Below are 17,191 nucleotides of genomic sequence, written 5' to 3'. Positions count from 1 at the left end.
ACCCCGCTGGGAAGTCCCAGTGCCCTGCGAAGCCCCAGACAGATGCACCATGAAGCATGCTTCCCCCACTTCTGGGGTCTGTCCAGGAGCCTCCCACATGGACACAGGGATGCCTGAACCAGGATGCTCTACACTGTGTGTAACAGTGAGAAGTGGAAACAGCCGGCAGGAGGGGAGAGACAGGCGCAGGAATACAGTGGGAGTGAAAATGAAGGAGCCGGAGCTCTGTGGCCATCCTGGGCAACCTCCAAAATAATGCTGGAGCTTAAAAAGATTGCATACGTGTACTTAATAGAGGCACTTCCCTGGTGGCTCGGCAGTAAAGAATCTACCTGCCAATGCAGGAGACCTGGCTTCAAGCCCTCGGTGGGGAAGGAAATGGCAACCCACTCCAGTATTCTTGCCTGGGAAATCCCATGGACAGAGGCGCCTGGTGGGCTACAGTGCTTGGGGTCCCAGAATCGAATATGACTGAGCAATGGAACAACAATAACATTTATAGAAGATACTTTTTATGTGAATTTTAAAACATACAAAATAATTCTACAAGCTGACTTGGTACAGATATGTGCAATGAACACATTGTTTCAAACACAAGGGGATGATACTGATTTAAGGATAGTAGTAACCTGTGAGGAGAGAGGTGAGGTGAGGGTGGGGAAGATGGTTAACTGAATCTGTAAGCTTATATGTCTTTTTTTTTTTTTTAAGAAAGAAAGATCTATAGCAAGCATCAGAAATGTGAACATTCTAAGTCTGAGTGGTGATTCACGGTTGCCAATTATATTATTTTCTGTACATTTAAAATATCAACATTTCATAATATAAAATATTTAAACAAAACTTCCCTCAACCCTGCTTCTCTTTCTCTCCGCCTCCTGCCCAGCACACCTGCCTGTCCAACACCCAGTTTCTTCAGTGAACAGCCTTGTTTCACGGCCTCCCCTCCCCTCACCAACTTGTACTTCAAAGCAAATGCCCTCCAGCTGCTTCCCTCACCATTCTGACCTCTCTAAATGTTTGAAGGTCCTGGCTTCCTCCTCCTTCTTGGTCCTTCCTCCTCTCAGATTTAGAAATGAGGACTTTCCCTAGTTCTACACAGTCTCTTTCCTCCACTGGCTCCTATTCATTCTCCCACGCATGCTAAGCTGCTTCAGTCATGTCCAACCCTTTATAAACCTATGGACCATAGCCCGCCAGGCTCCTCTGTCCATGGGATTCTCCAGGCAAGAACACTGGAGTAGGGCACCATTTCCTCCTACAGGGGGTCTTCGCCACTCAGGGATTGAACCAGTGTCTCATATTTCCTGCGTTGGCAGGTGGGTTCTTTACCATTGGCGCCACCTGGGAATCCCCTCAACGTGCTTAGTTCGTTAGTTCAATCGTTCAGTTGTGTCTGACTCTTTGCGACGTCATGGACTGCAGCACACCAGGCTTCCCTGTCCATCACCAATTCCCGGAGCCTACTCAAACTCATGTCCATCACGTTGGTGATGCCATCCAACCATCTCATCCTCTGTTGTCCTATTCTCCTCCCGCCTTCAATCTTTCCAAGCATCGGAGTCTTTTCCAATGAGTCAGTTCTTTGCATCAGGTGGCCAAAGTATTGGAGTTTCAGCTTCAGCATCAGTCCTTCCAATGAATATTCAGGACTGATTTCCTTTAGGATGGACTGGTTTGATCTCCTTTCAGTCCAAGGGACTCTCAAGAGTCTTCTCCAACACCACAGTTCAAAAGCATCAATTCTTCAACACTCAGCCTTCTTTATAGTCCAACCCTCACATCCATACATGACCCCTGGAAAAATCATAGCTTCTACTAGGTGGACCTTTGTTGGTTAGCTCAACTCAAAGAGAACTCCCTTAGCAATATGGCCTGGTTGAGAGTTTTGGGCTTTTATTTCACTGTACACCCTTAGAGGCAATTTATAGTCTCATAAAACTCACCTAGTAGCTCTTTCCTGACTATACTTGCACCTGACCATCTCCACACCTGGGCTCCTGCCAGTGTCCTCTCCTGGGGCACCCTCTCAGTCCAGCCCTTCCTCTGAGGCCACCTCAAACACTACCACCTGATGGCACCTCTTCAAATCCCCCTCCTGGAGTACGGACCACTCCCTCCTTGGAATTCTCATGAAGCACAGCTCTCTAACACCACTTATTCTAAACTATGGAGCCACAGGCAGAGGGAAATCCATGCCTGTCTTCTCATTCTACCCTTGGCCGCCTCCCCATTCCCCCATCCCAACTGAATAGTCAGTTTCTGAGGCCCGGAAGTCATCACGTCTTCTCAGCCCCCAGCACAAAGTCTGGCTCTCATTAAATGTGTTGGGAATCACTGTTTTGAGGCTTGAAACTATTGCATTTGTGCTGTGCAGGGTGGGTGCCAAAGGCTCTGTAAACAGTGCCACTGTTTATTATTTCTGTGGGTGGCAGGCCTGGAGGTAAGTGCTCTACAGAGGCTGCGGCCCAAGGCGAAGATGAATTCCGGGGGGCATCCAGTGAGACTTGCTCCAGGGGATGCGCAACTGGCAACAAGGTCCTGTTCCTAGGAGACTTGTAAGGAAAACTCTGCAAAAAAAGGAGAACTGGCTAGGGTTCTGGCTGCTGGCTGTCTCATGAGGGAAGCTGCTCCTTCAGGAGAGCTTGTGTGCTGGTGTGTGCTCGGGCGTGTCTGACTCTTTGCAATCGTGTGGACTGTAGCCCGCCATGCTCCTCTGTCCATGCGGTTGGTTCTTCAGGCAAGAACACTGGAGTGGGTTGCCACTTCCTACTCCAGGGGATTTTCCCGACCCAGGGATCAAACCCGCATCTCTTGCATCTCCTTCACTGGCAAGTGGATTCTTTACCGCTGAGCCACCCGGAAAGCCCGCAGGAGCACTTATACCCGTGCGAACTCCTAGTCCAGAGCACTTGCCTTCAAGCTCATGGTGAACAAGTTTGGAAGGAGAGGACAGCCCTGGACAGTGAGGACCCTCCTTCCTCCCTTTGTGACCTTCCCTCTCCGTGTTCTTCGCAAACATCCATTAAGCCTGAGGAGTAGCTACCACCGCTATAAAGAGGAAGTCAGTCTAGTCCGGGAAGATGGGTCCATTAACAAGCAGTGACATACAGCAAGACACCGTGACACAGGCACTGGAGCCAGGAGAGACTCTGGGGCAGGACGTCAGTTGGGAGACTCCTGCAGTGGCCCAGCTGAGTGATGACGAGAGTGGTGTGCAGAGGGGTCCTCCCTCCAGTCAGGCTGAGGACCCTCCAGAAGTTGACACACCCCCTGCACCATGAACAAAGTCCTCTTGCTGCACAAGTCTGACCACGCTGCAATGTGGTTTCTATTTATTCATGTCTTTAAACCAGAAGTCCACAAACTGTGAAGACATGTCCATGTCTGTGGACATTGACTGTTGTGAGGAAGTGAAGTCGCTCAGTCGTGTCCAACTCTTTGTGACCCCATAGACTGTAGCCTACCAGGCTCCTCTGTCCATGGGATTTTCCAGGCAATAGTACTGGGGTGGGTTGCCATTTCCTTCTCCAGGGGATCTTCCCAACCCAGGACTCGAACCCGGGTCTCCCGCATTGTAGACAGATGCTTTAGCGTCTGAGCCACCAGGGAAGTCCAACTGTGAGGAGGCACGTAGTATATACTTCACCAACATCCATTACGTTTTTCATTAATCAATTGCCTGTCCAAGCTGGCTTTGACATGGCAGTGTTCCCGCAGGTGCTGCTTTTCACACAAGCCCCATTCAGACTTCAGCATCTCTCAGTGACCTTCCCTAACTCAGATGTGTGTCTCACCTCCAGATTTGCTTCCTGCTCTATGACTAGGCGGACTTCCCAGGTGGCTCAGTAGTAAAGAATCCACCCGCCAATGTGGAAGCCACAGGAGATGTAGGTTCTGTCCCTGGGTTGGGAAGATCCCTTGGAGGAGAAAATGGCAACCCACTCCAGTATTCTTGTGTGGGAAATCCCATGGACAGAGGTGTGGCTACAGTCTATGGGTCCCAAAGTTGGATGCAACTGAGCATGCGCGTGCTATAACTAGGCATTGGGCTTCGCTCTACACTGCATGGTGTTCTGACTTGCAGCCTGGGCACCATCTATGACTGCGTTTTCTGCCTTCTGATGATCGCTCACAGTGGTTCAATCTCATAACAGGGTCCAAGTTCCATAGAAATCATATCCCCTTTGAGAGTCTGAGATACCTATTACAAGTTCCTTTTGTTTGTAATAATCAACTCTCCTAATGATGTCTTTTTTTATTTGTACAACATCCCCTTCATCCTTCTTGCCAGACAGGTTCCTCGGCCTGTCCCATTCCTAGCACAGTCACGAGACACTCTACGATAAATCTTAATGGAGTGATCTGAGCAGCAGGCCTGTGTGTGGCTCTGTGATTTACAAAACACTTTCACATGTGTTATCTCATTTTAGTCATCACACTGCCCCTGTGAGGGAGATACGAATATTGTTGTTACCTTACAGGTGAGGAAACTGAGATTACGCAGGCAGAATAGAGCTGAACTACAACTTGAATTTCAGATGTCTGCTCTGGGCTCTGCCACTGTCCCGTCCTCGGGGAAATGGTAAGCCATGCTCATCTTTCCCAGACCATGAATCCGTAAGAGTGTTGAGCTGCCTCCCTTGTCCTCATTAAAAACCCACAGATCATAAATCCCAATTTGTGGCTGATAATTTGTCTGCAATTTACAGGCTTTCAAATGAATACTAAAGCCCGGTTTAAATGAGATTACTTCTACCTCAATTTAAAATCCAGTGATAAAGACTTCCCTGGCCGTCCAGTGGTTAGGACTCTGTGCCTTCTCTCTGAACTTGGTTGAATCCAAGTTCAACCCCTGGCTGGGGAACAAAGGCTGCAAGCCACAAGTGACAGCCAGCCAAAGGCCAAAACAAACAAAAAACCCACTGATAAGACTAACATTTCCCTTACCTACTTATTAAGCTAATGTTGCTAGCTTACATCATTAAACCTTCCCTTAGATATCTAAGCCACATACAGCAGTAAAAAATATTTCACCTCAGTCTGGACTAGGGAGGGTTGGAAAGGACAGAGAGAGAAAGAGAAGGGAATTTGTAGGTCATAGTCAGGAATGAGAGGAGAAATCCACAGCTGTGTGCGTTTACTTCCCCCTTTGCTGGGAGGGAAAAATGCTTAAGAATCCAGGTCATCAGGCAGATATTTCAGGGGTAGAACATTGAATCCTCAGTCACTGCCAGCATAAACCATATACCTGCTTCACAAATCACTGAGTAAACTGATCACATCATGCTGGAAGGCACTGGAAGGGCATGGTGAGTTAGAAAATACTTGCGTGACTCGAGGGTCCTAAACCAGATGACATTAAGCCTCTTCCAGATTAAAATAGGTTATGCTTCCGGTCTGTAGAATACTCTGCCACATTCCTTGTGACGCCAATACAAGTACCTGGCATGATTGCCAACTTGAAATCTTTCAGAGCCTTTTAACTCTTGTTCCGTCCAAGCCTAAGTGGACAGCCAATTAGAAACAGTGATGGAGACTTCTCAGAGTGGCCCCAAAGGCTACAGGGAGAACTGACAGGTGACAGTGAAGGAGCAGAGAGGAGAAACATGAAGAAGAAAAGCATCGTAGCCGCACTGTACACAGCATAATTGGTTCTGAAGGCATCAGGGCAAAGCAACACCATGCAGTAATTGATGTTGATAACCCTGAGTCACCAAGAGGTTAAATCATAGATACGTCGCTGCGAGCTGATCATTCAACTCATTTGCAAAGTATTTATCAGACACCTCATGTGCGCCTGACTCTGCCTGGATCCCCAGCAAGATGAATATGACACGGTCCCTGCCCTCAAAAGGCTCTCTGGACTTCAATTTCTTCGAGTGTAAAAGGAGGGAGCTAAACTCAATGATTCCTAAGATTCCTTCCTGGAGATCCTAAAAGCTTTATGCATTAGGACTTGAACCTCAACAGTCCTATGAGATGGTAATCCAGATAACATAATCCTATTTTGCAAATGAGCACTGAGACTCAAGGAGCTTAGCATCTGACGCAAGGTCACACAGTGGATGAGGAGCAGCCTGGACACTCAGCCACATGAACCCGTCACACTGAGATGGAAAGGTCTTTCTCCCTTCCCTGTGCTCTCTCCACACTGTCTTCCTTCCTCCAAAAGGACAGGCAGAATAGATGGAAAACAGCTCATGCATTTCACAGCTGCCTGGATTTATAATATTTATAATATTCAGCAGCCACAAAACAAAAATCATGTGCAATTGGACAGTAATAAGTATCTGTAAGACCAAGTGCAACCAAAGTGCACCGAAGGATCTGTCAAAACCAACAGCAAATAAATCCAAAAAAGTCAACAGTGATGGCTACTAGGGACACATGCTGAACAACTGAAATATCTCCAAGGGAGAAAACGTGGTAGAAGGGAAAAGGCAGCTTGGGAGCACTGTATTTTTTAAAAAAGAAAAGAAAACTAAAACCTACACACACACACATATCATTGCTGGTGGAGTTGGTTCAGGTGCAGAGAAAGGGTGGAGGTGCTTCCACACAGCTTGCTTTCTTCCCCCACCACTGGCACAGGACACCTGTCAACCCTGCTGTTGTTGATCATGTACCGATTATGGTGGGAAACAAGGGCTCTGCCTTCCCATAGACAATGTACAAGTGGAGAGTGAAGGCAGCCAGAGAACCAGTGGGTTGAGACAGATGGCTGATCACCACACAGAGACGGCAGCTGCATACTGTCTGATATGAGACTGCAAGTCACAGCCCTGGGGACAAGCATGCAGTGAGCTCCTTTATTTTCCTGGATGTTCTGCTAGATATTTCATACACAGTAGTCCATCTACTGCTCACAACACGTCTGTGAGTGGGTAACACTCACTGACACTCAGAGAATTGATTTGCCCAGGATCATACAGCCAGTGAGTGGCTGAGCAAGGATTTTTGTTTTCCCCTTGGTGGCAAAAAGCTTTATTGTTTCTATTTAGTCCAAGGGTTGGGAGAGGGATCCAGGGTGGTTTAAAAGCTGCCTAGTGGTTGCAGAGAGGGGCTTCAGAGAGAAGCCCTATTAGAGGGGCTCCTCAAAGGCTGCTGGGCTCCTGAGGCTCCTAGCCGTGCTTAAGGGTGAGCCTTTGGAAGATATATTCACCCAGCCCAGCATGGGGACCAGCCAGCCTGTGGAGGTTGGTCAGGTGGTCACCCATCTTCTGAAGAGTTTCAAGTTTCACCTCCTCACCTAGGAACTGGCTCTCCAGGAAGTTACAGAGGTGGGGGTCTGCGCGGGCAGAACCCAGGCCATGCAGATCCAATATGGCCAGGTTTAGGTTCTTCTGTATGAGAAGGGTGGCTTCCAGGGTGTCCCAGGTTTTACACCACTCATCTTGAGATGGCTTCTGCATATCCTGGAGGAGGGCGTGATGCCACCCCGCTGGTTTTGCATTTTCAAGAGACCTTTGGCACCCTCTCGCTTCTCCTCAGCCAATTTGTGAAAAAAAAGTGGCCCAGGCCCTCCAGAGCCACATCATCTCAGTGGGAATAGAAGCCCAGAGAGAGGTAGGTGTAAGAGGCCGGCAGACATGCTAACCAGGTGGCTGATGGCAGGCTCCACCTCAGTGGAATAATTCTGATAAATCTGGGAGTTCATCAGTTCCGTTTGGTTCAGTCACTCAGTTGTGTCTGACTCTTTGCGACCCCATGGACTACAGCACACCAAGCTTCCCTGTCCTTTACCATCTCCCGGAGCTCGCTCAAACTCACGTCCATAGAGCCAGTTCTTCACATCAGTTCATGGTTGATCAGTAATAAGGAGTTAAGCTCAAAAAATGATGTTGGCTAAATATCGTATATTAACACATAAGACTGGAATCTAGAAAGATGGTACTGGTGAGCCTATTTTCAGGGCAGCAGCGGAGACGCAGACACAGAGAACAGACCTGTGGGCACAGCAGGGGAAGGAGAGGGTGGGACGGATTGAGGGAGTCGCATGGAAACATACACATGACCACATGTGAAATAGATAGCCAGGGGAATTTGCTGTGTGATGCAGGGAGTCAGCATCGGTGCTCTGTGACAACCTCGGGGCGGGGATGGAAGGCGGAAGGAAGGTTCAAGGGGGAGGGGACACAGGTACACCTATGGCTGATTCTTGTTGATGTATGGCAGAAACCAATACAATATTGTAAAGCAATTATCCTCCAATTAAAAATAATTTTTTTAAAAAAAGCAAAAAAAAAAAAAACCAACCAAAATGGTGTTGGCTGATGGAGGACAACTGAGTGGCTGATTCCAAAGGCTGGGAGTGGAAAAAAAGTTGGAGGGTGGTCAGAGGCTGGAGCCTCCCTGGGTCCTTTTCATCTAAGCACGAGACAGATCCATGGGACCGTGGGGGCGAGCTGCACCTGAGCAAGGATTTGAACTCAGCTGGTGTTCAGAGCTCCAGCTCTTCCAGCTCCTCCACATAGCCTCTGAGACTGTATTCTAGCCCCACGACACTCATAATGATGCAATCGTAGACCAATCATTAAATCTCTTCTATTCCTGAGGTTCCTGAGAACTGCCTGTCTCATGGAATTGTTGTAAAGTCCGAGGAGATAAAAAGCACGAGCCTTTCTTAGTCTGAGAAGACTCCTGCAACCAAGATGATGTTGATAACGATAACAATGCTTATTGAGCACCTATTATGTGCCAGGCACTGGATGCTGCTTTACAAGGATTACCTCACTTCGTTCTCACAGCTATACGTGGAATTGGTATTATCTGCATTCTATAGATGAAGAAACCCAGGCTCGAAGAGAAATAATAGGAAATAGGAAAATAGTAAAGGGAAGTTAATAGGAAACCCAGGCTCAAAGAGAAATGATAGGAAATGGCAGGGCTGGGGAGGGAATGGGCTTAACTACTCCATGATCCCTGCTGTGAACCAGATGCTGAACAACAAAGGTCTCCCCACTGCCTTCTGTAGTTTTATTGCCTTCCTCCCCTGTGGCCACAGGGCTTAACCTCCTTTGAGACATTCTCCTTAGATGTAGGAGCTAAAAATTGTCACTGTGAGAAGGCCAACATGTCCCACAGTTGAAAAGAGACTGCATTCTGTTTTTATCTGTAGCTTGTCTTTGTCCAGCTGAATTGAAAAATGCCACCAAAAACGTTTACTTCTTGCTGAACTGAGTTAGGGGACAAATCTGCCCAGAGTTCCAAGGGTTCACAGTCTCCCGGGGGACCACGAATACAGTATTTATTGAGCCCCGTCTGAGCCAGGGTCTGGGTGAGGCTCTGGGGACTCAAAGAATAGCAAGAAACAACACATGATGGTACTGGCTCCACCTGGGATGCGCACAGGGTAAGTCAGGGCCCAGAGGGAAAATACCCTGGCCCTGCCGGAGGGTTGGGGGGACCAAGGGAGATTGGAAACAGCCAGGAAAGCCTCCCAGTGGAAGTGGGGCTTGAGAGCTACATTCTGATAAAGAGTTGGCGTATATGGTCTCTAATCCTCATTGCAACAATCCTCTTGGGCAGATATTATTATCTCATAGATAAGGTATTAAGCAACTTGCTCAAAGCATCAGAGCAGAGCCAGATGCCGACCCAAGCAGCGTTCTGACTCCAAGCTTGCCAGACCCTAAAGTAGCATCAGGCTGCTGCAGAGAATAGTGTTACGAGCTACGATGGAGAAACACACCAGGAGGGGCTGGTACAGGGGAGGGCAACTGAGTCGCCATCTCTGAGGTGTCAAGAAGGACAAATGGTGTGAGCCAGCCGTGGTACAATGATTCAGGACAGGCCTGCACAGATTCTTCATTATTCTAGTGAGTCCTCTAGGTCCCAGGCAGGGAGGAACATTCTAAAGCAGGGGTCCTCAACCCCTCTAGCAGGCCCCACGCCTGTTAGGGAGCAGGCCACACAACAGGAAGTGGGCGGTGAGCGATGAAGTTTCATCTGTACTTACAGCTCCTCCCCATCACTCCCTTTACTTCCTGAGCTCCGCCTGCTGTCAGATCAGCGGAGGCATTAGATTCTCAGAGGAGCACAAATCCTACTGTGATTGTTCATGCAAGGGATCTAGGTTGCATGCTCCTTATGAGAACAATCTCGAAACCATCTTTCCCATACCAGTGCATGGAGAAATTGTCTTCCACAAAACTGGCCCCTGATGCCAAAAGGTCAGGAGTCACTACTCTAAAGAGTCAAGGCCTCAAGGCCATGTGCCCAACAATTCAGGGGATGGGGTGATTTTTTTGGTGGGAAGCTAAGGTAAGATGAGGAGTCAGATTTGGGTTGTAGGAAACCTACTCATATGACTTGAGCAAAAAAATAAATTAAGAAAAGCAAACAAGCAAAGGGGGTATTTAAGGATTCAGGCATTTTGTAGAACCCAAGGGCTAGTGAGGTATTGTGACCACAGGAGGGCTGGTTGAGATCACTACTCACAGCCCGCATCAGCTGCCCCCTCCCTCCTGCCTCTGCTGCTGTCTGGTGTCTCCTCATCCTTTGCCCTCTGCGGTCTGGCTCTCACTGTCTCTCCACGGCAGGGAAAAGATGCTTCCAGACACTCTCTCAGACCTAACGTCTCTGATTGCAATTCTAAATCCCCAGGAGAGGCAATCTGATTTGTTCCCCCTGGGCCACACACACACATCCCCCTTGTGGATGAGGAGGTAGGGTGTCCATTCTCAGAGAAGGCGGAGTTGGGAAGGCTGGAGGTCATGACCCGGAGGTCATGTCAGAGTGTTCTGGAGATGAGTCCAACTGCAGATATTGTCAGAACCCATGTTCTGGAGAGAGGCTGCCAAGAGGCCTTCGTTTTTACTTTCTCGTTCTGCTCTGCAAAGTAATACACTGGCTTCCACATTTATAATTCTTCTATGGTATAATTAAATCCATAAATAAAGATTTAATCTTTTAAGCTCTGCATTGTGAGAGCAGAAGTTAAAGAGCAGGCAGAGGAGAGCTTACCAGGCCTGGTGGCCGGGGCAGCAGAGGAGGATGCATCCTGGCTGCAGGGGCAGAGCAACAGGAGAGGCTGCAGCTGCAGAGAGGGGCTAAGGGTGGAAGGATGGCTCCTGCCCTCTGGCTGAAGCCTGGAAGAGCCCTCCTAGAGCAGAGATGGCACTGCTGAGGCTAAAAGTCCTCTCCTGCAAGCTGGGAGACACACCAGGACCGTCTCCACAGCTCTCACGGTGAGCATGTTCTGACCTAGAGCAGGTGGAGAAATAAGAATCGGTGGAAGGGATTTGTCCAGGAAACTTGGGGAAAGGTCCCTATGCAAGGAGAAGGAATCCAGAAAGTTTACGACTGGAGGAGGAAAAGGGCAAGGACTCTGGTTCCTGTTTAGCTCAGAGCCCGATTCCAGAGGAAGCACTGACAGCTGAATCAACAACTTCATTCCTTATAACTCTGCCCTCTCGCTCCCCACCATTTGGGACTTAGACAACACTGGCTCAGGTTCCTCCATGAAAAAGTGACAACATGAACACGTTGGTTTCTCTCATGGGCAGACACAAAGGCCAGCACTGGGGAGGAGAGGATATTGAGAATAAAGAGGAGAGCTGGGAAGTGAGGGTGGGGAACTCTTGAGGGCAGAATAGGGGTAAAGGGGACCTCTTCAAGCCTGCTTGTGATGCAGAGACACGCCTGGACCAAACACCTGGCAGACAGCTGTCCCCGCAGCAGCGGCATCTCCTGCTGATTGACTCCATTCCTGCATCCCCATCCCTGGTGGTTACTGTCTTCAGGCTGGGGGCTGGAGGCAGACGTGGAACTTCTCTATGGACTCTGAGCCCCTCCTTCTCCTATTAGGGCCACTGCTTCCCACTGTCTTTTGTTCAATCCAAACCAGAGGTCATAACCTGCTTCTGTCAAGCGACATGTAACAGAGGGTCTGAGAAGGGGCTGTGAAGCTGTTTTCTGATGATAGGATTCAGCCACCAAGGTACTCTCTCTGAGCAGCAGTTAATTTCCGTTAATGAATTTGGACAGTTCACTGGATCAGCCCACACAGTTCCACTCACCTTCTAAAATGGCTCCCAAAATAGCACTAGCTATTGTACAGGAGCCAAAAAGAAAAAAAAAGGCAGAAAGTAAGTAGTGACAAGACCTCAGAGATTTCTGCCCTTTCAGAAAAGTCTGAGTGAACTTTTCCAAAAAACTTTTAAGCAAAAAAAAAAAAAAAAAAAGTAAATAAAAAAGCTACTCTTTTCCTTTTTGAGGAACCCGGAAAAGAAAGATGACATAAAGATAGGCACACACATGGTGAGGCTGAAGCACCAGTTCTTAGTCCTCACTCCTCACACGGATGGAGAAGGCAATGGCACCCCACTCCAGTACTCTTGCCTGGAAAAATCCCATGGACGAAGGAGACTAGTAGGCTGCACTCCATGGGGCCACTAAGAGTCGGACACGACTGAGAGACTTCACTTTCACTTTTCACTTTCATGCACTGGAGAAAGAAATGCAAGCCACTCCAGTGTTCTTGCCTGGAGAATCCCAGGGACGGGGGATCCTGGTGGGCTGCCGTCTATGGGGTTGCACGGAGTCGGACACGACTGAAGCGACTTAGCAGCAGCAGCAGCAGCCTCACACTGATGGCATTTACACAGAGTCCCAGAGCCATTCCCTCCTCAGGGTCTTCAAAAAGCCACTTCTGCCGTTTGGTGCTGTATCAAGATACCTCTACAGACAGGGCCTGGTCCTCGATCCAGCAGCCTATGGTCAGGTCCTTACCGAGTGTCACATTAAGGAGCCGAGCTCCTCCCCTCCCCCGCCCAGCTCCGCGTACACGCCCCCTCCTCAGAGCCCGGGCCCCTTGTCTCCAGGCCTGCGGGAACTCCTCCTTCACAGCCTCTCGTGCACCGTGCGCTGCGGAACCAGATGTTCCGTGGGCAGACCCCTCTGTGGGCTGACAGGTGGTGATTACTGCTGCCAGCCTCACATTACAGAGAACTGAATGGGAGCGAGCCCCCACCCATCCTGGGCTCCCCACAATAGGGCCTTTGTGAGGTGCTTCAGGGCTTTCTTTTCCCCTGCCTCCCCAACCTACGTCAGGAGCAGCTCCGCCTGGGGAGACAACAAAACAAAAGGAGGATGGCAGGGCCCTGACTGATCAACCTTACCCTGGGTCGCGGCTGGGCGAGGGAGAGATATCCTCAGGGGAAAAGACCAGGTCCCTTTCCCCTCCTGCTAAGAGGTTAAAACCAGGAGGACCCCGGGGCTGCTCCGAGGTCAATTTCACTGTCAAAGCAGTGGATCTTGTCCATCAGAGGGCCTTGCTCCTGAATGTTGGTCATGAGGATGAGGCTAGAACGGGGCCTGGTACAGAGCTCAGCAGATGCCTACAGAATGGACTCCAAAACCTAGGTGTCCATCTCCTGTCCCTTCTCCCTTCCCGCAATGGTCTTCTGCATGTCTCCACCAGAGGCCGGGGTGCTAGGCAGCAAAGGGTTAAGTTTCCAGGACTTCTGGACAGACTTCCAGGGCTCCAGGACTGAGGTAGGTAGGTGGGGGCGAGGTGGGTGGAGAGAAGGATGTGTTGGGAAACTGGTAAGGACGTGGTCACTGCCCCTCCTCCTCACCCAAACCGCAGACGCTGTGGCAGCCGGAAAATCAGAGTGCTGCAGACCAAGAGTGCAATTGAGCAACCTGGCCCTGGGGGTGAGCCCCAGGCTAGAGGTGGGAGCGGGCTTCAGTGTAGGGGCGGCGCAGAGTCCACTTCAGAAGTGAGACAGTTCTTACTGAACACACACGTATATTCAGGCCCCTAGTTCCCACGTTCGACTGCAGTGTGACTAAAATCCATTTTCTGCTTCAAAACCTCAGAGAATTGGAATTGGAAGCTCTGCCCCTGGGCCCCAGTCCCGTGGCCACAGGCACGGTGCCATTTGGGGTTCTGGGAAGGCTGGTGTGGACAACGGTGGGTGTGGAGGGAAGCCTTTCGCCCAGCCTCCCTAAGTGGCGGATACCCCGCCTCCCCAGGCGCCTCCCGATGAAGTCTGTAACTAGAGAAGCCCCTCTGCCTTGGCCTGGGAGCCTATCCAAGGCCCTAATGTGGCTTAAGGAGTGGCTATGTGGCGGAGAAAATGGACGATCCTGGGGAGAAATCTGATCCAAGGGCTACCCCAAACACACACAGGCGCGGAGCAGTGGATTTTCCTTTTAATGCAAAAGTCTGCAGTACAGAAGGAGTCCCATTCTCTAGGGCACTGAAGGGAAAGGGAGAGAGGGCAGAGCTAAAAGTCTCCTCCTCACCGTCTCTCCCCTGACTCCCACTGAAGCCAGAAACATTCTGTTGCCCAATCACTGGGGTTGCCCCCATGTATTTAAAGGTCAGAGCTCTGGAACGGGGTCTTCTTTCACTGGCTTGTAATTTGTTTACACAGGGCAGCAGAGGAGTGAACATCTGGGGCTTTCTTTTAGCTCGGAAAGGGTTCCTTAAGATCTGGAGTCCCATGTGAAATGCATGGAGCCGGGAGAATTTAGCTTCCATGGATTAAAAACACGAGATTTGAATCACAACTTGCCCACATCTGGAGAATGAAGAGCAGGAAACTCAGGATATAAATGTATGGAGGTGAAAGAAATTCAAAAAAATAAGACCAGCTCCCTCAAACTTCTTCCTCTTTCTTCCTCATCTCCAGCTTGTAGACAATCTGGTAGCCATCATCCCAGGCGTAGAGCTGGCGCTCACGGGGGTTATAGCGCAGGCTGGCATGGGCACCATATCGGCGGGGGAAATAAGGGAGTGCTGCCCTTTCAGGGGTCAGGGTGCCGCTGGCGTCAAAGGAGCACTGGACGCGAGCACGACTGGCAGGGCGGGTATTATAGACGACGTAGAGGGTCCCACAGATGACAAAGGCGGCCTCGGCATTCTCCCGGGGACATGGGGTGTCCCACTGCTGCTCTGTGTCCAGTGTCTGTGGGTCTAACTTGGCCAGACACAAGTGCCTGTCATCTTCCCGGGTGGCATAAACAGCCCAAAGGCCCTCCTCGTCAGCCGCCAGGTCTATGTATGTGTCTGCCGTCAGCCCATACGGGGGGATCAAACCCTCTGCTGGGAACACTGAACTGTCCGCCACTGTCCGGTTTGCCAGGTGGAACTTGATGAGCTGCAGAGTGTTCTGCAACTCACCGCCCCCTCCAGGCCCTCCGGGGGGCCTCCGGGCATAATACAGAAAGCCACCATATACCAGCTGGCCCGTGCCTACCCAGGGGAAGGGCACCCGGACCCGGGAAGCCTTCCGGGCGGCCATGGTAAGGGTGAAGTCACGCAGTCTTGGGAAGACAAAGGCTGTGTCATTCTGGGTGCCATCTAGCACGTAGATCTTCTCTGCTGGGCCCAGTGGATCCTTTGTCCATAGACCGGCTGGGCCACCAAACCGCTTCAGGATCTTCATTGATCTCACCTGAGAGATCGTGTAGCCACAGTCTCATGGGAAAGGAGAACACAGAACAAGGAAATACAGGCAAGAGTTAGATGCTCACTGCAGGAACCTCCCTGGATGGGCAGTTTGGACAAGAGCGGGCATTTGCCCAGTGGATGCCTCTACTCTATGGAAGATTGGGAGAAAGGGCACCAGAGGCCTGGGTCCCCAGAAACTCTCCGTAATGAACCTGATATTACAGAGATTTCCCTAAAAGAGACTCCAGAAGATAGAGCCAAATAGACTGGGATAAGGAGGAAAAAGGGAAAGACTCAAGGCAGAACACAGGGGTCTGTTTCAGATTGCTTACCTGTTATCATATCATACTTCTCATTTCTTCTGCCCTTGCCTTTGGTTCCAGGGCCTCCGGTCACCTTCTCATCAACCTCTACACATGGCAGGGCTGGATTCTGGGTCTCCAGATAGTCCACCTCCCGCTCCAGACGGTCTACTCTCCCGGAGATGGTGTCAGCTTCGGTTCTGAGCGCCTCCCGTTCCTTCTCAGCCACCTCCAACAGCGGCAGCATCTTGTTCTTGAAGTCCCGTAGCTCAGCAGCATGCCGACTACTCTGGTCCTGGCACTGGGCCAGCCGTTCCTGAAGGGATGGGGCAGCAGGAAGGAGGGCTGCAGGGTCACAACTCCCAGGCAGGAAGAGGCCCGAGCAGGGAGTCGGGAATGGAAAAAGGCACAAACTCAGCCAGGCATCAGCATTCCCCGCAATCCCCACAGAAAGGAAACAAAATGTTCAAGATGCTCAATGTGCAAAGAGCCGGGCTAAGACCCACACAGGCCCCTATCCTGACTTTGCATCCTCTGGCCTGCTCTCTGTGAGCAGTGCCACCGAATCATCTGAGCCTCTAGGGCAGTCTAAGTGCATGAGGGTGAGAAGGGATCTCTGCTCCATTATGCTATCCCCCTCTTAGGAATTAGGATGCTACAGGCTCCAAGCCATTAAATAGAAAGGTGCAGATTCTCTGAGGACTTCCAACTTTTAATAGAACCGTCAGCTCCTCTTGAGATGGATAAATCCTTGCAGTTCTAGCTCTCACTTCCACTCTGTTCCCTTATCCCATTTAACCCCAGGGGTGAAACACAGCGGTCTATTTGCTTTAGAACTGCACTATGAATGCTGGCTTCCCTGGTGGCTCAGTGGTAAAGAATTCGCCTGCAATGCAGGAGATGCAGAAGACTGGGGTTCAATCCCTGGGTCTGGAAGATCCCCTGGAGGAGGAAATGGCAACCCACTCCAGTATTCCTGCCTTAAGAAGCCCATGGACAGAGGAGCCTGGTGGGCTACAGTTCATGGGGTCTCAAGAGTCGGACAAGTCTGAGCACACATGCACTGCATTCTATGGATGTGGGGAAAGAGGAAGACTTGCAATTCTGAGAATCCTCTTATTAAAAGATGGAGTTTTCTGTAGGTACTAACAGAGCCTAATTTGTCATCCATCCCCAGGTCCCTGACAAACTGGATGAATCAACTTAGAAGATATGGAATCCTTCCGGGCTGGGCCAGAAGAGTCACTTACCTCTAAGGCAGCTAATCGGCGTTCCATGTATTCCACAAGGTGGTGCTGCTGTCCTTGAAGGGGTCCCAACCATGACAAAAGGAACAAGATCAGCAGCGGAGTGCGGGGCCCCATGGCAGTGGAATAGTAGGGCCAGAGTGTGTAGTCGTGTGTGCGGTTGGCCTCTTCCACTCAAGCCGGAGGGTTAGCTTTGGAGGCGGGGTGGGGGCGGTGCCTTCTCTCCTTCTCCATCT

At 50.3% G+C, this 17,191-nt stretch overlaps 1 protein-coding gene and 1 pseudogene across 1 annotated transcript; both read right to left on the bottom strand.

Annotated features, from left to right (window-relative positions):
- Positions 1-492: 492 nt before the first annotated feature.
- LOC121820016 (ferritin light chain-like) lies at positions 493-14,048 on the bottom strand (annotated as a pseudogene).
- A 99-nt stretch (positions 14,049-14,147) lies between these two features.
- On the bottom strand, positions 14,148-17,150 carry OLFML3 (olfactomedin like 3). The gene is made up of 3 exons (XM_004002351.5): positions 16,959-17,150; positions 15,739-16,024; positions 14,148-15,433 (listed from the first exon to the last, which is right to left on the bottom strand). Exons 1-3 carry the CDS (start codon positions 17,070-17,072, stop codon positions 14,613-14,615), a joined length of 1,221 nt encoding a protein of 406 aa, XP_004002400.1. The 5' UTR covers positions 17,073-17,150; the 3' UTR covers positions 14,148-14,612.
- Positions 17,151-17,191: the final 41 nt, after the last annotated feature.

This window comes from Ovis aries, chromosome 1 (genome assembly GCF_016772045.2).
Source record: "Ovis aries strain OAR_USU_Benz2616 breed Rambouillet chromosome 1, ARS-UI_Ramb_v3.0, whole genome shotgun sequence".
In the NCBI taxonomy this organism is placed as follows: Eukaryota; Metazoa; Chordata; class Mammalia; order Artiodactyla; family Bovidae; genus Ovis; species Ovis aries.
This window is presented reverse-complemented; position numbering and strand designations above follow the sequence as displayed.